Source organism: Stigmatopora nigra, chromosome 5, assembly GCF_051989575.1.
Source record: "Stigmatopora nigra isolate UIUO_SnigA chromosome 5, RoL_Snig_1.1, whole genome shotgun sequence".
Classification (NCBI taxonomy): domain Eukaryota; kingdom Metazoa; phylum Chordata; class Actinopteri; order Syngnathiformes; family Syngnathidae; genus Stigmatopora; species Stigmatopora nigra.
The window spans coordinates 15,640,754-15,666,880 of NC_135512.1; the positions used below are offsets into that span (position 1 = coordinate 15,640,754).

The window sequence follows — 26,127 nt, forward strand, 5'->3', positions numbered from 1 at the left end:
ATTGCCCCAGGTATGAGTGTGAGCGTGAATGGTAGCTTGTCTCTTTGTGCCCTCCGATTGGCTGGCCACCAATTCAGGATGTCCCTTGTAGTCAGCCGGGATGGGCTCGAGCAGCCCCCGCAACCCTAGTGAGGATAGAGCGGTTCAGAAAGAGGTGAGATGAGATGACATTGGAATCGGGGATTGTATAACCCCCCCCCCCCCCCCCCCACACACACACACACACACACATACACACACACACACACACACACACTTAACTCAACACCCCTCAGAATACCCCGCCCACTCTTTTGCACTGTGTGTTCGGATAAGTGCCCAAGTGGCAGCGGTGCCGAGTCTTGTCACGCCTGTCGTCTAAGGACATAGCCCGGCTGGAACGCCGTGGTCATGGCAGCATCGACTACGGCCAAGGAGCAGGAGGACCGCAGACCGGTCCGGAGAGTCCGATCCAAGAGTGACACACCTTACATCAATGAAGCGAGGATCTCTTTGCACCTGGAGACAGGTATAGCAGTCGTCATTGAGCTACATCCTCACATCATATTGTTTGAACACTCACAGTCTTTGGGAATACCACAGTCCCATCGCCTTTTTGTTCATGACAGTGAGCGTGACTATGGGGTTTTATGCATGCATGGTTGAGGGTACCCATGATGCTTGGCTTCACGTTAAATGGTACGCTGCTAATCTCCCCGTGACTCATGCACAGTGAGATGCGCCAGGAGAGAATTATGTACACTTAACTGTTTTTATTTTAAATGAGTGAAACGCGAATCCCTTCTATGCAATCATTTCTCATAAGCGATTGCCGTTTACAAAAAGACTCGAAAGGGACTCTTTGTTGTAGCAAGCTGTCAAATATGCTGTATTAATCACCACATTGCGAGAATGTGACTAGCGCTCGTGTCAAATTGTGTTAAATGCTGTGATTGGAATACTGTTCTGTTGCCATGGCCACGATGGTACTGCAACAACGACTGTTGAGCTAAAACATCGGTCTTTCATCCATCCAGCAACACCAGAAAATCCTTGTCAACCTAATCGATGAATAAGATTTATAATGGTCTCTAGTAACCGTCTCTTGGTGCGGAATTGATAGCTACCAAAGCTTATACCAGCGGACACTCGTATTTTTGTGGTCAAATTAGCGTACATTCAAAATAACCCGCCTGCATAATCCTAGCATTACGGTAAAATCATTCAAAACAGACGTGTAACGAGGCAGTCGACTTCTGTGTGCTCGCCGCGCTTGTAAACCCTAAAAAATAGCACCTTTAAACCCACAAAAATACAACCAAGAGTGAAACTAACAGAATTATATAGCCTGAGCATTGTCGTAATTTAAAATGAAATAAAGTCGCACGATTACAAACACACACTTCAGTCCATGAGTACAATATTATGTGAATCCCCCGAATGGCAGTCTGTTTTATTAGAATAGCATTTTTGTGATACTGTAATTTTTTTTCTTCCTCATTTCCAGCCAAGGTGGGTCAATTGTAGTAACAAACCTCACTAACAACTCACATTCTCAAAATTATAATATTTCACAGGTTACATTTCTAGAAAAAAAATGAATTAAAATTACTACGTGTACTTTTGTCAAGATTACACTTCTCATTTTGTCTTATCTCATCTCATTTTCTGAACCGCTTTATCCTCACAAGGGTTGCAGGGGAGGGGGTTCTAACCCAGCTGACTTCGGGCCAAAAGCGGGAGAAACCCTGAACTGGTGGGCAGCCAATCACAGGGCACAAGGAGACAAACAACCATTCATGCTCACACTCATACCCAGGGGAAATTTAGCCAATCAGCCTGCCATGCATGTCTTTGGAATGTGGGAGGAAAGCGGAGTACCCGGAGAAAACCCACGCAGGCCCAGGGAAAACATAGAAAACTGCACAGGTGGAGCAACCTGGATTTGAACCCAGGTCTCCCACTTGTGAGGTCAAAGCGCTAACAACTTGAGCCGCCGGGCAGCCGCCCTTCTCCTTTTTGTGGTACTGTAAATCAAGGGTTTTTCATAAATTCCGGGCAAGGTGGGTCAATCCTTGTAGTAGACCTCCCTGACAACTCACATACTTAAAAACATGCAAATTGACAGGTTAAATTCCAAGAAAAATGTAATTTAAACCACTCGGGCAAAATAATTATAACTGAATCCAGGTAACGGCTTATATGCGCATCGAAAGACGACATCCACGAAACTGCAAGATGACGACGTCATGGCACGATGACATCTTGACACGATGACATCATGATGCAATGGCGCCGTGACATGACGCAAGCAAATGCGGCCGATACAGTCATTTATTTCAAAATAGAGAAAAGATAAACAGATAAAACGCTAAACAAAATGTATTTTGACGTCTATAAATGAAATTCAAGAAAAAAAATGTACGTATCTTGTATAAAACTCATTCGCCATTTATATACAGGAGAGCAGGAGCGGACTTGTTTCGTCAGGATTCCCGGACAAGTTCCCTGGTTTTGGAAATGTTCAGCGCCAAGTTGTTGAGAGCGCAGTAGTTTCTGAGTCTGAGGACCTTATCTCTGTAGGTGGTCTCATTCCCCTCTTTTATCAACCACACCACTGTTGTGTCATCCACAATTTTCACAATGATGTTCTAAGGGTGTGTGGGTCTGCAGTTGTGTGTGTAGCGTGAGTAGAGTAGTGGACTCAGCGTACAGCCTGGGGGCAAGCCGGTGCTGAATGTGCGGGAGGACGAGAGGTGGCAACCCAGTCCAGTCCATCATTACATCATTGATTTTTTTCTAAAAATTCCAAAATCCATGCTGAAAACTGTAACCGGAGGACCGTGAAAAATGGCTGTGAAAAATGGCGGAATTCAGGACACTGCTTCTACAGTTGCGCTGAAATGGTTGGTACTCAGCGCTGAAGAAGAAGCGATATACCATCGAAGAATGGGCGAGCCAAATCTTATAAAAAGTGCTGAGATGCACTGTGTCTTACCATTTTCATTTTTTTTGAGTGAATTTCGCATCCCCTCCACCTGTAGAGAAAGACTATTCTTTGAGTCGCCGTTGAAAATGACTTAAATATTGATATCCAATATTGATATTAAATATTGATATATGTTATTGGGATAGCATCGTATTGCTGCATAAATGAATCTACACTATGGTGTTCTTTTCTACATAATTCAGCTGGTAGGAACCGTGTTAATGTTATTGGGCTCGGCACTTCCCCTCTGGAAATGCACACGTGTTGTGCTGATCTGTATGCTGGGAATACAATGGGGATAATAAGTATTTAGTCAACCACCAATTGTACATGTTCTCCTACTTGAAAAGATTAGAGAGGTCTGTAATTGTCAACATGGGTAAACCGCAACCATGAGAGACAGAATGTGGAAAATCACATTGTTTGATTTATAAATTATTTATTAGTTACAAACTCTCCCACCTTGGACTATCCACTTCCATCTGCTGCTGGATAAAGAACTTCTTAACCAAATGATCACAAACTGTTAGACTTGGTCTCCACCTCTCTTCCTCTATTACATTGAGCACTGGCTCCCCTCAAGGCTGTGTACTGAGACCTCTTTTGTACTCCCGAACACATACGACTGTACACTGACCCACCAGTCTAATTCCATCATCAAATTTGCCGATGACACCACTGTGATCAGACTCATCTCAGAAGGGGATGAGTCGGCCTACAGAGAAACTGTCTTTGTGGTGATTGGTGAACAATCTCACACTTCCGTTTCACACCACGGAAACTGAGGAAATAATCATGGACACTCGCAAACGCAGCACAGATCTGGCCCCACTTTTCATAAGTGGAGTATGCGCAGACAGGGTCCAGTCTGTCAAATTCCTGGGGGTCCACGTCACGGACAAGCTCTCCTGGACTACCAACACCCATGCAGTCTTGAAGAAGGCCCAGAAACGACTCAATTTCCTGAGGGTACTCAGGAGGAAAAACTTGGACACTAAGCTTCTGGTAACCTTCTATAGAGCCACTGTAGAGAGCACCCTGGGATACTGCATTACAGTGTCGTACGCTGGAAGCACGGCAGCAGACAAAAAGGCCATGCAGAGAGGGATCAACACTCTCCAGACGATCATTGGCTGCTGTCTGCCCTCACTGGAAGATATTGCCAGCCCTCGCTACCTAAGCCGAGCCAGGAATATTGTCAGGGACCCATACTACCTTGGTCACAACCTGTTCCAGCTGCTGCTATCTGGCGGACGTGGCAGGTCTCACAAAGCACGGACAAATAGACTTAAGAACATTTTTTTTCACAGCCAACAGGACTCTGAACTTGCAGCAGCACGACACAATCTCTTCTGTGCAATAACTTCAGGATCAGGTAACATGAAAGACGTTGGGCGTCCGACGCTGAGGAATAAAAACATGAACCAACATTGTGAGGGATTTGGGCCGTAGATACACTCGTGAAGTTGGCATGATGATAGGACATCAACACTGCATGGAGCCACTCAAAAGGGGACCGATGGCAACATGGCCAATGCCATTGAATTAGGCAATTCTCTTGAAAGTGTCAAGACAGCAACAACAGCAATCAAGCGGTAAGGAACTACTTTCCCTGAGTACAGCAGTAAATTTGAGTACATTTGTTTAATTTATAGATTGCCGTATTTTCCTGCATATAAGTCGTATTTGTTGCAAAAAAATTATGACTTAATCCAGGGCATGGCTTATAACCACATAAATTAGACTTGACATGAAGAAACTGCAAGGTGACAAAGACAAAATGCCATAACGCAAGACAATGCGGCCGATATGGCCATTTATTTCAAAATAGAGACAAGATAAACAGATAAAACGCTAAACAAAATTTCTTCTGATGTTCATGAATGAAATTTAAAAAAAGTATCTTTCATAAAACATGAAATAACAAACTCACTCATTATGGCATTGCACGCTCAGGGCGCCGCCATATTACTGTAGTTAAACATGCTTTGACTGGCCAGACACGAGTAGCCTTGATAGATGTGTTCATAGTGTTTACCATGTCAGCACATCCCAATAGTTGTTAAGGCTGATCGAAGATCTTACAGTCGCTCATTAAAATATCAGCTTAGATATCTTCGTAATGTGTATCTAATGCTTTTATTGCACCAGAGTCTTAGTGAACACTAGACCGCTACTGACACATGATAGGTTCACCACTAGGCATTCCCCAAATGCACGCACAAATGAAGAGGAAAATACTGTCTTCTGGAATTTTCACTTGCAAAAAGAACAAACAGTTGGGGTCAAGTGATAGGTCTGAAAATACAACTTCAGGAGCAGGTTGAGAAAGAGTGAGATGAATTTAAATAGGAAATAGGTTTATTACCGGACTGCAGGATGGTTGGAGAATGCTCCGACAGCTGTGAACCTCTCACAGCCTGCCTTCCTCGCAATTCTCTCTTAATGAACGCTCGGTCAGTCTTTATATAGGAACTATAGGGTAATATTTCTAAGACAGTGATGTAGGACAGAGCTTATGTAAACAAAACTTTGGGCTAATATGGTTAGACACGAGCAGGTTCAAGTTGTATGCAAACACGATATTTTTATAGCACACACAAACTGCCGCAGCCTATCTTATATTGCGCGTTTCGAACAAACAGTTCCAAAGTTAGTTGGCCATATACCAAAATACAAGAAAACAATTGCAAGGCCAGCTAGTTAGCTATCTTACAATTTGTGGTGCGAACAAACAATTGCAAGGCCAGCTAGTTGGCTTATCCTACATTCCACGGTCCTAACAAACAATTGTAAAACCAGTTTGGCCACATTGGCTCGACATGAACAAACAATTATTAAGCCAGTTGGCAGATCTACCCCAATACCAAGTCCCAACTCCGTTCTGATCGTACGCATATTTTCGGTTGTTCATCACATTCGAGGGCCGTGATTACAATGTACACCTCGACGTCAAAACAAATGAAGGTCTGGAAGTCTTTAGTGGACGAATGTGCAGTTCGAGGCATTTTGGATCCGATTTGTTTTGTCCATCCCAAGCAGGCGTTTTGGCTTCTCTTTGTTTAGTCTAACTAAGGTTCTCAGGAGCAAAGCATTTACTTTGTCACAAGCAAACATACAATAATATGATTGAATTCCTCTTGTAGTGCTTCTTCATTGAAATGGCAGTCACCTGCTATGGCCCTGAACTCATCCGCGAATTCGACAACTCGGCAGCCACTCTAACATGTACAAGATAGTCAAAGATTCTTCTCAATTCCACGGTAAACCACACGTAAGTGTCACAAGCAGGGACATTTTACTCCCACACTAAAGTCGGTCACTCCAAACTGTCACCATGGAGACAGTCAATAGGATAGGCAGTTTTAGTTCGAGTGTCCTGGTAAATTCACGACTGGTGCTCAAAACCAGGCTGCACTCCAAGATCGCTATCCTAAGGTGACGCGGTTGGAACGTGAGGTTCGCGAAATTCAGACATGGCTGGGGTATTGTGTGAGGCTCGACAAGGGTGTGACAACCGGGGAGGTCTGCGGAAGAGGTGTAGGAAGCGTTCCGATAGCAGTCAGGTATTGTCTAAAATTATAGATCTTTCCTTAAAGATATTCAAGGGGTTGATGCTGTTTGACCAGCCATGGGTACGTTTACGCTGTTGTTAGCGGGATCCATGCGTGCCCCATCAAACTGTTGGGTATCGCAGAGGTAGGGGATCCCAAAGCAGACATGGAAGTGGAAAGCTACAGTTCTTTATCATATTTCATAATCTCTCCATATGGCAATGAAGATTCTCTTGGGGAACAAGGACGGTTCAGTGTGTTTTGTTTTAGTTAAGCTTTGGTGAAATGTAAAATGTTTTTTTTTATTTTATTATTATTATTATTTTTATTAATGAAGATCTTTTTAAAAGACATTTTTCATTTTATATTGCAGCTGAAGAAGTAGAAAAGTTAGCAGCGATGCGCTCCGATTCATTGGTACCTGGCACACACACACCTCCCATACGTCGACGAAGTAAATTTGCCAATCTTGGGCGACTCTTAAAACCCTGGAAATGGAGAAAGAAGAAGAGTGAAAAGTTCAAGCAGACCTCTGCCGGTGAGGACTAAAATTAATGTTCATTGTTTTTACTATTTTATCATCATCTTCTGCCTCTACTTTGAATCGCATAGGTTAGCACAATATGTTCAATATTTTCAGAAAATTCCATCACCACCTTATCTACTGTGGAATATAATAAATACTACTTGATACAACAGCACCGTCCAGTGGTCACAGTCAATAAAATATAATGTTTTATGTAATATTCCACTACTGGGGCCAAGTCTACAAATTCAATGCAATCAATAGAAATCTATTTCAACACAATCAGTCAATAAGATACCACATTGGCCCAAATGCTGTCGGTCTCAAAATACAGTGAGTCCAAAAATTAAGAATGTTTGATCTTGTGATGGCTGGATTCAGCACAAATTGACCTCTGTTGCTCAGTAAATAGCTTGTGCCCCACAAACTTCATGATTTGTTACTAGTATGCTTTCTGCTATTATATTTCTTAGCACTTGAGCGAAAAATGTCTACAAGACAGAGCAGAGAGGAGCTTATCAAGAAGGGCGTGCTGAAGGAAGTTTATGAGAAGGGTGAGTCTTGATGCTATGTCGTTCATTAATCTTCTATACCTTGAGGAATACTGGGTCGATAGAGTGTATACCAGATAACAATGGGCTGGTCTATACTATTAACACTACTAACATTGAGTTAAAGGAGTATGAAATATACAGTTGTAGTGTTTTTTTGTCTTGTATATCAATCTGCATCTCTGTCCCACATATTCATGTCATGCTCTTGTGCTGCGCTTGTGTAGAGAGTACATCACCATCTGTGCTGGAGGAGGAGAAGCTGCAAAATGGATGTTCTCTGGTTCTCAGATGTAACTTGTCACAATCTGAAGGTGCTGAGCCAATGGAAGGAGCAGCTGAAACTGAGGGTAGGCACCAGGAATTTTCTATCATTAACTGCTCAACCTCTGTCTAATCCATTTATTTATTATAAGTACTACTTATTCTAGAACCACATTCTGTATTTCGAGCCAAATTTTCAAATTTTAATAGAATTAAAAAAAATAGAGTTACTGACTAAAACCAAGAATTTTAAGTAAACCAGACTTATTTTAAGTAGTATGAAATGAACCCTATGTAATCTGGACTAATGTTTATGTGCATACAGATTTTTTTCTGAACATGACATTTCAAATTAACGGGTACACTTGTGGTTTCAAATATTGATTGAAATTTAAAGCCAAAATCTTCCCTTTTTAATAGTGCCATAAAAAATATTGTCATCATATCTGATGCATTTTCCCTGGTAAGCATGACACTTTGCTTTAAAAATGCCAAAAAATGTTTATGTGCCATTTTAGGTGGTCCTTTTCTTATCCTTCTGGAAAATCCTGTTTCTCTTTAACATGCAGCTGACTTTGTACCTTTTGTTCTGATTGGCCATCTCTGGCTTGGCTGTTTTATTGGGAAGCTCATGGGAATTGGCAATGTGTGTTGAAACTTGACACATCACAGAGTTGTGAGCTACAATCTTCTTTAAAAAAATATTACAGCCACCTTTCATGGTCTTCCGGTTGCAGGTTTCCGCATGGATTTTGACATTTTTAGAAAAAATCAACGATGTAATGATGCCGCGATAGCATTGTTGTTTCAATATTATACAAAACTAACGTTGGCGTGAGTGGTTAGCACATCGGCCTCACAGAGGGAGTTCAAATCCAGGTCGGTTGACCTGTGTGGAGTTTGCAGGGTACAAGGAGACGAACAGCCATGTACACTCCGACCCATACCTAGGGGCAAATTTATTGTGTCCAATCAGCCTACAATGCATCTTTTTGGGATGTGGGAGGAAAAGAGAGTACTCAGAGAAAACCCACGCAGGCCCAGGGAGAATATGGTAAATCAACACAGGTGGACCGACCTGGATTTGAACCGAACTGCGAACTGTCTGGTCAGCGAACTGCCGGGCCGGCGAATTGCCCGGGCGGCAAAATGCCCGGGCGGCGAACTGCCCGGTCGTCGTACTGCCCGGTCGGCGAACTGCCCGGTCGGTGAACTGCCCGGTCGGCGAACTGCCCGGTCGGCGAACTGCCCGGTCGGCGAACTCTCCGGTGCCCAAACGTCTTTCAGCGAATCGTCCGGTCACGTTATTTTTGACCCAGCAGATTTGATAACTTTTTTCAGTTCACCCATAATAAAGTCATAAAAGAACCAAACATCATGAATGTTTTTTTGTGACAAAGAAGTATCTGTTCCAATCTCTCAATCTGGGCTGTATTGGTCACCCTTGGCGGGCTTTTCCAGTCAGCTTCTGTGCAGCTTGAGCGCCAAACTGATACAGCGTAGGTCAGCATGGTCTCAATGGCAGACCGGTAGAAGGTCTCCAGCAAGTTGGTGTTCAGTTTCTCCTTCCTGAGTACTCTCAGGAAATGTATCCTCTGCTACGCCTTCTTGATGAGTGCTGTGGTGTTTGCCAGCCAAGTGAGATCAACAGAGATGTGGTTTCCTAGGAATTTGAAAGTCTCTTCTTGCTCCACACATTCCTTATTAATATACAGTGGCGACGGAGCAGCTTTGTTCCGTCGAAAGTCCCGGATGAGTTTCCTGGTTTTGAAGACGTTCAGTGCCAAGTTGTTGAGAGCGCACCATTTGCTGAGTTTGTGGACCTCATCTCTGTAGGCCGTCTCATTCTCCCCTGTGATCATCCCCACCACCGTTGTATCATCTGCAAATTTCACAATGATGTTCTCATGGTGCGTGGGTCTGCATTCGTGTGTGTAGAGGTGCTGGGTTCGATTGATCAGAAAGTCCTCAATCCAGGAGCATGTGGAAGGTGGAAGCCCCAAGTTGGCCAACTTGGGGATAAGAATGTCCGGTCTCATGGGGTTAAAGGCTGAGCTGTAGTCGCTGAAAAGCATCCTGACATAGCTGCCTCTATTCTTAAGGTGGCTCAGTGCAGCGTGAAGGGCGGTGTTTTTTGCGTTTTCGGTGCATCTGTTCGGCCGTTATGCAAACTGATGTGGGTCGTGGATGAGGGTAAGACAGGCTTTGATATGTTTCAGTATTTTAAGTAATTGTGCGGAGATGTGTACTTAAGTTAAGATCCAAGCTTTTCTTGTGAATGCCTGGTAACAACATCCACATTTCTATTTAAATAAACCATTCACTCACTGAATGCCAACACACTTGCGTGGAAAGGACCCGAATCCAGGACACTTGGTGTCAGAAGGCAAGGCACAGGAGATGAGAGGTGGTGGGTTAAAGTAAATCATTGTCCAGGTTTGTAAATCGACTATAGCTTGTGCACAAGCCAAGAAAAGTGCCCGTTGGCTGACAAGATACATTAGAGCATTGCAAGACTGGAAGACAATAAAAACACATTGAGCGAGAGCCAGATGAGGAGGTGAATTTTATTTTTTGAGAAGCAAGTAAGTTGTTAGAAGTGTTTCTAAACTGGGAACACAGTGAATACCAGTAAACAAGGTACACAGCTTAAGGCTAATATAAGGTGACAACTAGTCAACCTAGTGGAACTAGTCCTCAAGCAAAGGTATTGCACTAAAACTACAGCAAATCCACACTTATTTATTCAAATAATGCAATAATTATAGGATGTATGCATGTTTAACGTGGCACATTTTCCAACTAGGAAGTGGCAACCTGCAGAAAGCTTTTCCCAGTGCTTATTGCTCCCGATATTAGTGGGCTTCAAAGAACAACAAAGAGGTCAGGTACTTTTTTTACTTGCATGAGTTGGTTGTTGCTCAGTCACCACCAAAGGGCGTCAAATTGAAGTGTGTAATTGCGGCACACGTTCACGTGTCCAAGGCCAATGTATCACTTACCGAGCAGCTGTAACCGCTCGTTTACGTCAGGTAAAGCAGCTTTAAGAAGTTGTTGTTGGTAGAGTCTGAAGCTCGAAAAAAACAAGCTATGTCTCGCAAGTAATTGATCTCTGATAATAAAAGTCCTGCAAGTCCTGCAATGTGAGTATCGTGCATGTGCACATCCTGGTGACACGGTTCAAACAAGACATTGTTCAGGCCTAGTCTATTGTCCCCTAGGTATGAGTGTGAGCAGGATGATTATTTGTCTCTTTGTGCCCTGCGACTGGCTGGAAACCAATTCAGAGTGTCAGAGTCTGGTCCTAGGTGGGACTTTGAGGCTTCGGTGGCCTCCTGTATTGCATATCTGCTTTTTATAGGTGATGTAGTTCTGTTCGATTCCGCGATTTTCAACCCCAGTGCAATGATTGGCTCTTTCTCTCTACGTTTCTACCCTCATGTATGGTCACAAGCTGTAGGTCGCGATCAAAAGAACAAGATGCCAGATACAAGCAGCCAAAATTAGTTTCTTACACAAGGGTCAAGATTCTCCCTTAGAGATAAGGTGAGAAACTTCGTTATCCTGAAGAGAATCTATGGAGGTAGAATCATGGTAAAACTAAGGACAGAACAAAATGTTTTTTGCAAATGCAGTGTCTTTCAAAAGTGAAAAAAAGCAGTTTGCAAACACAATAGGTCTTTTGAAAATAGATACAACTGTGGTCTGCAAATAAAAACTTACTGATCAAACAAATAGAAGTGGCAACGATTTCTCTCTTAGGAATATGATTGCATTTGTTTACAGATCAAAAGGAATGACAATAACGCATACCAGTAATCCCTCTTCCTGTCAGCCGATAGTGCTTTCTTAATGTTCAAAGGCCATTGGGGTGACCCCACATCAAAACCTGAAAATGCACTACAGGTTTATCCATCTGCTCGATGCGAGACGGGGGTTTGGTTAATTAAACCCTCATTATGTCTCGATTACCATGAAAAATCGAGTTGGATGTTAAAATAGGTAAAGATTAAGATATTTATCACAACTAAATTATTATAGTTTTAAATAATGTCTATTTTCCCATGCTTTATTTACCTGTGTGTGGTTTGTGGTTGATTGAAAAGCAGCGTAATGTAATCCATTCAACACTCGACATCTGATGAAGCAGGATTTGACCAACCATAAACAATTCGAAGACTATGCCTTAATTTCCATAATAATATAATGTTTGTATCAAATATATTAACAAATATAAAATAATTACCATTCGAGCAATGAAGTATTTTTTATTGAATAATTGTTTAACCAACAAAGAACAAATGTGTGTATGCATTGTAATATTCAATTTAAATCAGTGTGGGGTTCCTCTTCCTTTATTATGGTTCCACTTTAAAAGTCGATGAAAGAAAGTAGTTTCAACGGACACAGCAAGAAGTTCTGTGATGTTCAATCGTGCCATGATTACTTACAGTATGTATATGAGCAAATATGCGACAATTAATACCCCAAAATATGTATAAAACATTCGGATGTAAAAAAAAAGCTTGTAATACACTTATTTGGTACTCTTTGATAAGGGTGATATGCTCACAGCTTTGCAAAAGAGTATATTTGAAAGCCAGTCATCTACCAATACTAACAAATACAATTAAATGTATGGATCACAAAGGGACTCTTTTATAATAATAAAAGTTTACAATTTAAATGAGGTAGCTATCAATTTATCCGTGGAGATGTCATCCCAATTAGCAGCAGTGACCTTGAAAAAGGAGAAAATCACTTGTCAATCAATATTTTAAAAATATATGTAAATATGCCAAGCACCTATAAATAATGCTCAACATATACACCATAAAGAGCCTCTGATAAAATATAGAGTTGAAAATTCAAAAGAGGTAGCTATTCAGTCGAATTATCTCCAAAGATATTTGACAGCCGGCCATTCAAACGAATGGCGCCCATTCTCGTCAAAGCTGTATTTAAAACTATTTGAGCCTCGATCTGCAACAGAAAACACTTCTTTCCACAGGAGAAAAAAAAGATCTGTAAACAAAAACAATCAGATTCATGAAAGAGCACTTGTAGCCACTTTTATTTATTTAATGGGTACATTTTCTAATTGCAAACCTGACTTTTATCTTTTTTGAAAGACATTTCACTTGCAAAATAGACTATTTTCTCATGAAAGACACATTTAATTTGCAAAACACATTTTGTTCTCTCTTCAGTTGTGGCGTGATTCTACCTCCATAAGAAACAGATGAGGTCGCTTGAGCATCTGACTAGTAGGCCTCCTTGATGAAGTGTTCCGGGCACTTCTCAATGGGAGGAGGGCGCAGGGCCGACACAGGACATGCTGGGGAGTCTCCTAGATGGCCCAGGAATGCCTTTGGATTCTACCAAAAGACCTGGATGACCTGGTGAGGCAAGCCTGGTCTTCCCTGCTGAAACTGCTAACCTGTGAACCAACTTCAGACTAAGAGGAGAAAAATGGATGGATCACAGATATGACTTTACAGGGGCTTGAAAGCTAGCAATGGTAACTAATATTGTTTTTTTCTCCTCTTGCTTCATCCTCTCAGGTTCACTGGAGTTTGAGATCCATGAAGATTCTACAAGTCAACTGGAACTCGTGCAAAAATTAAACCAAGCGCCATCTCCAAAAAAACCTGCGTACCCAGAGGATGATACTGAATCAACACTACACACACCTCGTACGTTCCAAAATAAACCCCCAGCCCTCGCCCCCAAACCCATCACGAGCATGCAAAATCACAGTATGTGTGTGGTCTATATCACATTTCTACTTAATTTTGATCTTTTAGGAGATAATTTTGTCCATTTTACAGATAGCGCCCTTGTAAAGTTGCCAAGCTTGTCGGTGAAGTTGTCTCCTCCTCTACCTCCAAAGAAGCTTATGATCTCTGTACCTGTAGAAGGCATGGAACCCTTGGCGCACATGCTCGCCTTTCAGAAGTGCTCCGCTCTCCCCAGCCATTCTACTGTAGGTGGGCATTCACTGCAATATGGGACCCTTCCAGTTCCTATTCACCCACCCAGCCGAATTATTGAGGAGCTCAATAAAACCCTGGCTCTTACTATGCAGAGATTTGAGAGGTGAGAATCAAAAAGAAACAAAGCAGATTCTGCTCTAACGGATCATGATAATTCAGATGGAATATCATGGATAGCTGTCTAGCTACTGCAGATTATTTATGGCTTCTGTAAATATAATTAATAACAGGTAATGGTTTTACTTGATGCAAATCCTATTTTGTAAAGTTGTACCTCTACTTAAGAAAGCTTTTACAGATACATTTTCAAGTTATGAATGTGATGTGTTCAATATTCCTAGATATAAGATGTACATGGCTTCAGCACATTGCGGTTTTTATATTACTCTCATTACGATTTATATTATATTAAAGTATAAAAAAAGTTAATAAAAAAGTTAAAATATTACAATTCCTCTTGAAACTCACAAATTAAGACAGTTCCTTGTCATCCGCTTGCCGCTGAGAAAATGGCGGAAGACGGGATTGTCACTTAAATCAACACCGGAAAATAAAATTGGCTGGCAGCGGGTGGGGACCATCCTTTTTATCCAAGATGTGTGTTTTCATAATGAAGAATTTAACCAATCACATTTCAGCCCTTATTTATTGCCAGGATCAGAAATCTGCCTCAAGGCCTTCACAATCAGTTCTGCGGGCTCTGCTGCATTAGACAAGCGTCAATGAGTCTATTGCTTTAACCAATCAGATTTTGAGTTGGCAACACCACAATGCCTTGGCGCAAGCGTAGGGATACGTCATTGCCTTCTCGCGGGTGTAGGGATACGTCATCGCTTTCACCAACTATGATTGGCTAGTGATCGAGTAGGCGGGCCAAAGCTACCAAACTTTATCTGGAGCGAGCTGCACAAGCAAGTATATTGTTGTTTTGATTTAAAGCCATTTTCAAGACAGACTATGACAGAAGTTCAACAGTACAGGCTCGACTTTCAGAATTAGCTTCGAAAGCGATATAAACGAAGGAAGAAAGAAAGGAGGATGGATATTCTGTACAGTTAAAAAGGATTTTTGGAAAGTAAAATATGCCTAAATACCTAAATAATATTTCAATTGTGGGCCAAGTTCTGATATCTGAAGTGTTTGTATTTAAGCTCCAGTGTTTGTATTTAAACTCCAGTGTTTTTATTTAAGCTCCAGTGTTTGTATTTAAGATCCAGTGTTTGTATTTAAGATCCAGTGTTTGTATTTAATCACTAAATGCTGCTAGGAAGTGGATTTTTACGTATATGGACGTATCGACGTACATCGCTGTCTTTTTCAAGGGAAAATCACCCCCCAGCCTGGTTGTAATGTCTGAAAAGCTTCAGTATTTGTATTTAATCATTAAATGCTGCTAGGAAGTGGATTTTACCCATTGAAGGCGCAATGAGAAAATGCACGGACGGCCACTAGGTTCATAGTAATAAAATGTGTTTAATAGTATATTAAAATTGGACAAAGAGAGAGATATCCTTTGTAGCCAGGATAGGTTTATACCCCAAGTTGTGCCTTCTCCTCTGCCATGATGAAAAGCATGTCTTTATATCCTTTGTAGCCAGGATAGGTTTATACCCTCTCCTCTGCTATGATGAATGTCCGCCTGGGCATCTTCTTCCAAAAAGGACCAGTTTCGTTGCAGTTGAACACTTGTTGGGAGACATGACTTTCCTGGGTGATAATTGAGGTCAATGTGTTGATAAATTCCACTGCAGCTTTAGAATTGGGTCTTGCTGCTTCCCTGTGTCTAATAACTGAGTGTATTCCAGATCTTTTTTTTTTTTTTTTTTTTTACATATTTTGAACCAGCCTCCATCTTGTCATAAATGTCACTGCACTGGGCGGGAATTATAGTTAGTCCTTTGGAAGGCCATTATCCTTAATTGCGTACTTCTGCTTCAGGATGGTGCATATGGTTGACATATTCCTCTTGTATTGCCGAGCATGCTCTTTGACACGTACTCCACATATTTTTCAATTATTTCTCGCTTAATATTGATTGTCAACGTTCGCCTTTTCTTTGCACAACTCTTCTTTCCACCTGTTTGCTTTGGATCCATTGTTGTTGACTTTGTATTATTCATTAACTAACGAGGAAAAGAACACAGGAAAATGCAACACTCCACCCAGTGCTCGTAGATATGTTATACACGAGAGAGATGCGACAAAAAGACTGCACTACAATGATTAACTGCCTCATGTCTTAGCCACCTGGCTTTTTTGTATCTCGAATTTTTTCTCGTACCTAGAGATAATTATTTGCTTGTATGTCGGGGGTGCTCGTATGCCGAGGTACCTCTGTAATCCGTTTCCCCCATCTAGAAAAAAAACCCAAAATAGCGTTTTACAATCAAAAAACATGTTTTAATTGTTCTAATTCACCACGTACGCTCACAAAGTAACAAATACCTATCTAGAGGTTATGCTCTACAATAAAATGACATTGGGTACAGTACTGTATGGATATTTTGCTTTTGGGACAGATGGTAGCATCTAAAAGCGGTGTGTGCTGCGGCAGAGCAGGGAAACTTGGTGGCAACACGTTCAGTTCGCTACACTTTTGTGACACTACATAACATATAAACTTTAAATTTAACTTAAAAGAACTTGGCTTCCAAGAAACACTTTTTTTTGCTAAAACTGAGGCAAAGGTGTTAATGTATTCCGCCGCAGCTTTCAATTCAGAACTTGCTGCTTTCGAATGTCTCACAGCCGAGAGAATCCCAGTTTGTATTTGTAAAGTTATCTATCCAGCCACAACTCGCTTTGAAGGTTTTCGCTGGCTTTTCCGGTAACCATTTCTCCTTTATCCATATTAAAAGAAACCCTTTCCTCTCTTCATGAATATCACGGCACACCTTGAAAAGGACCGCCGTGTCGCATGGTATGCTTGTACGTCAAATTTGTCTATCTCAGGGCAAAAATTTGCTTGGAATTTTCTTTATCTCAAATTTCTCGTCTGTTGGGTAACCCGTATGTCAAGGTAATACTGTACTTATATTTCTGTACAGGCGCGAAAACTTGTAGTAATGTAGGCGGAATTTGCATTTTTTTTCTATTACCGCGGCCAAGTCTGGTCTACATTATCCACGTGATTCATGACTACTTTAGTTATTTTAAACTTCCAAGCAACACTTCCAGTTTACAAATAAGAGCTTAAAGGAAAAATAAAACTTGAGTCAAGGTACCATGGCTTATCAGAAACTAATGCTATTCTGTGCATGCCATGCAGTCCTGTCTACCCTTCATCTTTGCGTAGTTTTACACACCTCTGCATCTGGACTGCAAATGAATTGTGATTGCACGTTTATTGAGCCATATCGGCTCATTTTAATAGTACTTTTACATATTTTCTTTTCTGATACAATATTATTGTCACTACCCACACATTTTATACATACATAGAAGCCTATTTCTTTTGATAAATTCCAGTTAGTCGTTTTATGTGCATATCTCAGTTGAGGTACTTGGTCGGTTAAAGCTTGATCACAACTGTGAAACCCATCGGATACCCCCTCCAGGAAATGTTAGACATTTTGTTTGCTGTCTTTGGAAATTAACTGTGGGATGTGCTTCTATTTATATGTGTCATCTCACAACTTTTGACACTGTTGATCTGGGTGCTCGGACATTTGGTCGCCTGTCTTTTAGTCCCTTTTGGTCACCGGTCTTTTGGTCGCTGGTCTTTTGGTCACCGGTCTTTTGGTCCATTTTGGTCGCCGGTATTTTGGTCCCTTTTGGACGCCGGTCAAATGGTGACAGAGAGTTTACTGTTGTGACCAGCTCTCAAATTTACATTCATGAGAGTTTCATATCTTAAAATATAGTTTATTATCCAAGTACTGTTTAATATCTAAGTACATTTGACCGGCGACCAAAAGATCGGCAACCAAACGTCCGGTCACGGTTGTTCTGTGTTTTTTTTCCTTTGCCCATCAGTTCTATGATGCGTGCTGCTCCAACATTGATGATGGAATGTGACAACAAAGAGAATCTTCCCAACGATGCTGAATACGAGCAGCTACCTGGTTTTTATCGGGATTATTACCATGAAGAAGAGGAATTAGAGGAAGAAGTGGAGGAGGAAGATGATAATGAGGATGACGAAGCATTGTTTACAAGTATGTGATTTTCTTAAACTTTGTTACGTATCCACCTCATATACACACATTAACAATGAGAACTACCATATAGTACTGCCAGCTACAGCTGAGTGATAAGTGCTTTTGGCCTCTCAGTGGGGCTGAGGGTTCAATCCCAGGTGGTTCCTCACTGCCTGCAGTTTGCTGGGTTTTCTCTGGGTACTCCGTTTCCTTCGATATTCTAAACACATGCATGGTTGGCTGGTTGAGCTCTCTAAATTGCCCCAAGGTATGAGTGTGTGCATGAATGATTGTCCGGTTCCTCGTGCCCATTGTTAGGTGGGATAGGCTCCAACATCTCCCGCAACCCTTATGAGGCTGTTCATGAAGTGAGACAGGTACTACGGACTGTGAACACCAGCAAGGCTGCTGACCCTGACGGAGTACCGGGGAAGGTGCTTGAAGCCTGTGCTGGCCAGCTGACTGGTGTTTTCACAAAGATTTTCAATTGTTCCAAGCAACAATCCATCATCCCTTCCTGCCTGAAATCTGCCACCATTATCCTTATCTCTAAAAAGCCAACCGTTGACAGCCTGAATTATTATAGGCCTGTTGCACTTATGCCTGTGATCATGAAGTGATTTCAATAGTTGGTCGCCCGCCACATTAGGGATATAATCCCTGATCAGTTGACCTTCACCAGTTTGCTTACAGAGCAAATAGGTCCACAAAGGACGCCATCTCCGTAGCTCTACACATAACTGAGCTACCTGGAGCACCATGGGAACTATGTGAGGATGCTTTTCATTAACCATAACTCAGCCTTCAACACTATAATACCGGATATTCTGGTTGACAAACTCTCGCACCTTGGACTATCCTCTTCCATCTGCTGCTGGATTAAGAACTTCTTGACCAACCATCCACAAACTGTTAGACTTGGTCCCCACCTCTCTTCCTCCATTACACTGAGCACTGGCTTCCCCCATGGCTGTGTACTCTTCTGTACTCCCTGTCCCTGTACACATACGACTGTACACTGACCCACCAGTCTAACTCCATCATCAAATTTGCCGATGACAACACTGTGCTGCCAACAGAGATGGGGTCAACAGACTGTCTTTGTGGTGTTTTGTGAACAATCAATCTCACACTAAACCGCACGAAAACCAAAGAAATAATCCTGAACTTTCGCAAACGCAGCACATATCTGGCCACATTCCTCATAAATGGAGTATGCGTAGACAGGGCCTAGTCCTTCAAATTCATGGTGGTCCACGTCATAGCTCTCCTGATCTACCAACACCACAACAGTGGTGAAGAAGGCCCAGAAACGACTCCATTTCCTGAGGGTATTCAGGAGGAACAACTGGGACACTAAGATTCTGGTAACCTTCTATAGAGCCAGTGTGGAGAGCATCCTGGCATACTGCATTATAATGTGTTACCCTTGAAGCACGGCAGCTGACAGAAAGGCCATGCAGAGAGTGATCAACACCGCCCAGAAGATCATCGGCTGCTCTCTGCCCTCACAGGAACACATTGCCAGCCCTCGCTAGCTACCTCAGCAGAGCTGGGAACATTGTCAAGGACCCATACCACCGCGGTCACCTGTTCCAGCTGCTGCCCACTGGCAGACACTACAGGTCTCACAAAGCACGGACAAATAGACTTGAGGACACTTTATATTTTTATATTACTTATTTATGTTTTTTACTGGGAAAATGCACTTTGTGGAGTAGCACCACCAATTTCGTTATACGCCGCTGTGTATGATGACGATACAGACGTTTGATTAGATTTGATTGATTTGAAGATAAGTGAATCAGACAATGAATGTTTACCTTTCAACTTTTTCTTTTTCCTGTATTTTTTGTTCATTTCAAATTGGGTACGCCGTATAACAACTTTTGTACAGGATTTTTTGTAAGTACTTTTTTTGTAAGATCGATCTCGTTTACCCGTTTCGGCTCTAATCCACATCGTAGCAGATCGTCGACTCCTAATAGTCATGCTTTAAGCATGATATTGGTACGCCATTACCTTTTCACAATGTACACAGACAGTCAAGCTGGCAATTTCATACGGCGACATCCACAGAAACTGATTTAGGAATTTAGTGCGTACATCATGGGCACACCGTCTACTTTTGAGAAAATCTTAGACTTTCAAGCGCGCCCTGTGTTTTTTATTAAGGGGAATTGCAATTATTGGGGAGCAATTGGCAGAGGTTGACAAGTATGTAGAATGAATGTTGGGTCCTCAAGAGCCCCTGTTTTCCATATCTCCCTCTACCAACACACCTGAATCAAATAATCTAGATCAGTATCAAGCTTCTGGAGACCTTGCTGATGAGTTGGTGATTTGAATCAGGTGTTAGAGGAGGGAGATATGGAAAACAGACTGGATAGGGGCTCTTGAGGACCGGACTTGGCCACCCCTGTGCTACAGCAGAGCAAAGCTGTACATATCACAGAGCTGCCAACCTCTGTCGACCCCATTTTAGGAGTACCCGAGTGTCCGATTTCCGAAGTTTATCCGGAATGAATATGGTTCACGCAAAATCGATATGCGGTGAAGTCACACAAGACATATCAGCCCCCCCTAGACATATCATTCGTCAGAACTTGCAACTCGGATGATTCACAATGCACTCGTATTATCGAATACTTCCAGTTTACAATGGAGTTAAATCAAGATGGTGGAAGCCGTAGCGCTAGTGTGAATTTCGAGGCACTTGAATTGGAAATTTGTTCTTTTCCGAAATGGTTAAATAAAAAAAAAAATCTAAGTGACATTTTTTGGGGATTTCCAGAGTTTAGGGATGTTGTCCGGAGTCCCGCAGTTTGCCTTGCCTAAACTCCCGAAATTGCAGAGTAGTTGGCAGCTCTGATATCAGCTCCAGGTCCTGCGGGCATTCATTTTCATTCTCGCCTGGCCCGAGCAATTAACATGATTTGCAGCCCCGAGCCCGTGGGTCGGGAACCTATGGCTCATGAGCCAGATGTGGCTTTTTTGATGATTGCATATGGCTCTCAGATAAAACAAAATATTCTCACTTGTTTTAATCCATTCATCGTTTTTTCACTGCGCATGTCCTGTTCAGGGCTGCAGGAGCGATTGTCCATTATTTTAATTGGATGATACTTGCCTACTATTGCTGTTGCTGGGTGAAACAGATAAAAGTCTCCTTTTGAATCAGTTTGAGACTGTCTGCTCGGTAATTAGCTCAAAGCTAACCCTTCGACGAAGAAGATGGCAAAAATAAAAATAGACGAGTGTCATACATTTCAGGACGAATGGACCAAAAAAATCGCCTTTGTGGAGAGAGCGGGTTCTGCGGTAGGTATGATTTGTAATTACAAAATTAAATAGTTGACATGGTCGAATGTAGAGCGGCACTTCGACATGCGCCACGCTACTTTTGCATCAAAATACCCTGCGAGAGACAGCAAAGCGTGCCAAGACCTTCTGATTAGGGTGCAAGCTAGCCAACAGCAACTCCGCGTATGGACCCGGCAAGGTGACTATAATTCTGCTAGCTTTGCTGGTTCTTTAGCAATAGTGAGGAATGGAAAATCGTTCACAGATGGCGAGTATGCTAAAATTTTCATGCTGAATGTAGCCAATGAACTTTTTAATGATCTCCCGAACAAAGACAAGATAATCAAACGTATAAAAGACATGCCTCTGTCGACAAGAACTGTTCATGATCGTACCATCGTGATGGCAAACAAAGTGGAGGAAACGCACGTGAAAGACATCGATGCAGCGCCGTTCTTTTCTCTGGCTTTGGATGAGTCAACAGACGTGAGCCATTTGTCACAGTTCAGTGTGATTGCTAGATATCCTGTTGGTGACACACTGCGCGGAGAAAGTCTTGCTGTTGTTGGCATTAAAAAGGTCCACAAGAGGTGAGGATTTATTCCAGTCTTTCATGGAGTTTTCTCAAGAAAAAAGTCTACCTAGGATAAACTTGTGCATGGTGGGGAAAACCAAAGGATTTGTGGCGCTTCTCTGTGAACATGAAAATAGACCCATCCTAAGTTTCCATTGTATTATGCACCAGGAGGCACTTTGTACTCAGATGTGTGACAGGCAGTTTGGGGAAGGGATGTCGCTGGTCATTCGTGTGATCAACATTATTGTTGCCCGAGCCTTAAATGATCGCCAGTTTAAAACACTGCTGGATGAAGTTGAAAATAACTATCCTGGTCTGCTTTTGCACAGCAATGTGCATTGGTCGTCAAGAGGGAAGGTGCTTAGCCGTTTTGTGGCTTGCCTGAACTAAATCCGGACTTTCCTTGAAATGAAAGGCGTCGGGCATCCTGAGCTAGCCGAGACTGAGTGCCTGCTCAAGTTTTACTATCTCGTAGATCTGACTGAACATCTGAACCAGCTGAACGTGAAAATGCAAGGCATTGGAAACACAGTGTTATCCCTTCAACAAGCTGTCTTTGCTTTTGAAAACAAGCTGGAGCTTTTCATCGCAGATCTTGAAACCGGTCGTTTTCCTACATTTTGAAAATTGAGCCAATTTGAAGATGCATGCACAGCAAGTGAGCCCATTCAAAACCTTTATCTCCACCAGCTCGCTGGCTGCCCACCCAGTCTCCAACAGTCCTTCAAAGCACGCTTTGGATAATTTCGTGAGCACACTCGTCTTCTTAAGTTCATCACCCATCCAAACGAGTGTTCACTGAACACAGCCGACCTGAATTACATCCCTGGTGTCTCCTTCAGAGATTTTGAAGCAGAAGTGGCTGACCTGAAGGCCTCAGACATGTGGGTAAATAAGTTCAAGTCACTGAATGAATATTTGGAAACAATCACACGAAAGAAAGCGGAGTTGGCAAGCAAGCACATGTGGACAGAAATAAAAAAAACTCCAACCCGAAGACCAGCTGATTCTTAAAACTTGGAACGCTCTTCTTGTCACATACCACACTCTGCAGCGTGAGTATTGCTGTATTTACCATGTTTGGATCTACGTATGCATGTGAGCAGTCATTCTCACATCTTAAAAACGTCAAGTCCAACCTACGATCACGTTTAACGGATGAAAGCCTCAACGTTTGCATGAAGCTTAACCTCACCAAGTACCAACCCGACTACAAAGACATCAGCAAATCCATGCAGAACCAGAAGTCTCATTAATGGTGAGTGTTATAACAACATTACTTAAAAGAATAAATTCAGAGGCTTATTATACTGACATTTAGTTGAATTCACTTTTGAAATATATTATATGGCTCTCACTGAAATAAATCACAATTCACAACAATACTACTACCGAGTGGGATTAAATTCCACGCTTTCGGTAAAAAAATGTTTGGTTATTCTGCTACACTATATATAAATATGTACATATTTGTGATCTACATGGCATGAGCTCTATTGGTTGTACTGTACATGATGAAAATAACACCCACATAAGGCTGTTTTTGTCTAAGCCCTACTCTTTACAGTTTAAAGATTTGCTATTATTTTACTATATAGTATTCGCATTCATTACCCTTTTGAAAGTGCAATCTTGATTGTTCTGGTCACAATACATGCTATTGCAAGAACAGTCAGTTTTTTCATTGTTTACATCTAAAATTTGTTTACATACACATTCGTTATTCAATTATTTGATTGAATCAGATATAATGTTACGACATGTTCTATATGTGGTATTGTCTTGAAGATCATTGAAATATCCCAGGGTTAGATTTATGATATATGAATAAATGTTGAAAATTATTTTGTCACGATAGGCACACTGGCCCTGAAGGTGTTACGAAAGGACTCGCTAGCCATTAAAATCAGTAACCGTCCTTCAAAGAGAGAGCTGGAGGACAAGAACATTCTACCTCTCAAGTCTGACCAGGACAGACTCAGATTTCGACAGCAAACAGCAACCAAACTCACACGGTGAGGTTGTTGATGTTGTTTTTGGTCTATTATTTTCAATGCTATATTGATTCAAAGAATATTTTTTTTTACATTTTATGCTATGTAAGAGGATATTCCATTTTCTAACCTGGTCGACATTTCACTTTTGTTTTTGTAGCCATTTTGTCTAATTTTTACATATTTTTACATATACATTTTTACGTGTTCAATAAGATCAATATTTGTATATTTTATTATTGACAATTTAAACATGGTACCTTCCCCTTTTGGTAAATGAATCCCCAATTGATCTAAATTGGAACTTAAACCAATATTCTTTGACTCCTAGACGGTTGAGTCAGCGGCCAACTGCTGAAGAACTCGAACAGAGGAATATACTGAAACGTATGTGCATGTTTCATGCTAAAAATAAGATACAAAATACCTAAAATAAATAAATAAATAGAATAAACTAGGTGTATTTTTTTTCTCTTTTAGCGCGGAACGATCTTGAGGAGCAGGAGGAGAAGAGGGAGATCAAGAGACATTTATCCAAAAAAGTAAGAGGGCTTACTGATTTTGTAAAGCATTTCCCCTATGCAGATTATAAATTCGGTCATTCTCAGTCATTAACATTGAAATAATGATATATTGTTAAGCCGCCACTCGAAGGTGCAGTGTTTTTTTTCCGCCTGACTTCGGTGCAGTGGCTCTAGGCTCGATTCTCACTCAGTGGTAGTGTGATTGTTAGCGGGTGTCTGTTTCATCCTGCCCTGTGATTTGCGATTGGCTGGCAACTACTACAAGGTGTCCCTTGCCCGCTGCCCGTGGTGGGCTGGGATAGGCTCCAGCACCACCGGGAAACCTTGTGAGGATAATAGGTATGAAAGATGAATCAATCAATGTAGTACGTCAATGTTAAAATTGCAGTGCATTCTTTTTGAAGTAATGATTTGAGTGTGAGGGTAATTTTCTTAGAACAAAAGACCTGTGTCAATATGAATCTGATTATTGCTGGAAAATGAGATAAACAAACCAAATGAGGACCATGTGTTTCGCTTGATTTAAAGCTTTGCAATTAGTGTGAAAGATGCCTCCACAAAGTATTTTCTGACTTCAGTTATAACCAGGCACATTTGGTATTGGCAATTAATGATGCCATGAGACAGGACGGAAGATCACATTTGATTGGCCAAAATTGCACTGGCTTTCAAAGATGTCTATTTCCAACAGTCACTTTATGGACTTTTATTAACATTTAGCAACAGTTAGTAAGTATAATTCAATCGTTCATTCATTTTCTGAACAGGTGATTCTCAAAAGGCTCTTTGGCAGTGCTGGAGCCTATCCCGGCCAAGTTTCGGCTGCAGGCCAGGAACACCGTGAATTGGTGGCCAGCCAACTGCAGGGCACAATTCAGCATCAGAAAATTTTAAAATTGTTTTGGTCAATGTATCAAAAGCAAGAGTCTTTACTGAAAAATAAATGATAAAGGTGTTGTCTTTAATTCAAGCTAGTTTGTGGTTCACATATCCTCACAAATCCTCACCCTCTTGCTACTTGCGACAAAGAATTTTCCCGAATACGGGATGAATAAAGTTATCCAATCCAACATATGGCCCCTCCGTTTCTTCCCTAGCTCAGCCAGAGACCAACAGTAGAAGAGCTGAGAGAAGCAAAGATTCTCATTCGTTTTAGTGACTACGTGGAGGTTGCCGAAGCTCAGGACTATGACAGGAGAGCAGATAAGCCCTGGACGAGACTAACAGCTGCTGACAAGGTTCCAAAATAAATTTAACAAGTCCAATTCTGTGTTGTTGTTTTTTTTGTAATGCATTCCAATCTACTAACCGCCTAAAAGATAATGTGGTAGTACATTAATTATTTTCTCAATATAGTGACGTTTGATTAATCTGTTTTACTTGTGTCATTCAGGCTGCTATCAGGAAGGAGCTGAATGAGTTTAAAAGCACAGAAATGGATGTGCATGAGTCGAGTCGTCATCTGACAAGGTACAAAGAAAAAAAAAACACTGTTAATTAAAATGTTCACATGACCCGAGCGAAATACGGACAAGCAGGGAAATATGGTTCTGTCCACACCAAAACTTTTTTTTTAAAAATTTAAACAATAAAACAATGCAAACACATTCTGTTTCTCGGTAGTCATTATGGGTTCACCAAATTCCCCAAATGCATGCACAAATAAAGAGGAAAAGACAGTTCTGGAATTTTCACTTGCAAGGAGTCAAGTACAAGTCCCAAATCCGTTCT

The 26,127-nt window shown here is 41.6% G+C and overlaps 1 protein-coding gene across 4 annotated transcripts in view; it reads left to right on the forward strand.

Annotated features, from left to right (window-relative positions):
• Positions 1 to 272: 272 nt before the first annotated feature.
• Positions 273 to 26,127, forward strand: part of phactr1 (phosphatase and actin regulator 1) — a 31,739-nt gene continuing 5,884 nt past the window's right edge. Inside the window, exons 1-13 of one of the 4 annotated variants that reach the window (XM_077717914.1) lie at positions 362 to 508; positions 6,115 to 6,242; positions 6,896 to 7,060; positions 7,522 to 7,602; positions 7,827 to 7,949; positions 13,428 to 13,622; positions 13,695 to 13,962; positions 17,835 to 18,016; positions 23,737 to 23,893; positions 24,204 to 24,259; positions 24,353 to 24,414; positions 25,494 to 25,634; positions 25,790 to 25,866. In XM_077717914.1, the coding sequence (XP_077574040.1) occupies positions 6,922 to 7,060; positions 7,522 to 7,602; positions 7,827 to 7,949; positions 13,428 to 13,622; positions 13,695 to 13,962; positions 17,835 to 18,016; positions 23,737 to 23,893; positions 24,204 to 24,259; positions 24,353 to 24,414; positions 25,494 to 25,634; positions 25,790 to 25,866 (1,481 nt within the window). In that variant the 5' untranslated portion in view covers positions 362 to 508; positions 6,115 to 6,242; positions 6,896 to 6,921. Of the gene's footprint in view, positions 509 to 6,114; positions 6,243 to 6,895; positions 7,061 to 7,521; positions 7,603 to 7,826; positions 7,950 to 13,427; positions 13,963 to 17,834; positions 18,017 to 23,736; positions 23,894 to 24,203; positions 24,260 to 24,352; positions 24,415 to 25,493; positions 25,635 to 25,789; positions 25,867 to 26,127 lie in introns of all 4 variants that reach the window. The other 3 variants (XM_077717912.1, XM_077717913.1, XM_077717911.1) reach the window with 3 other exon arrangements.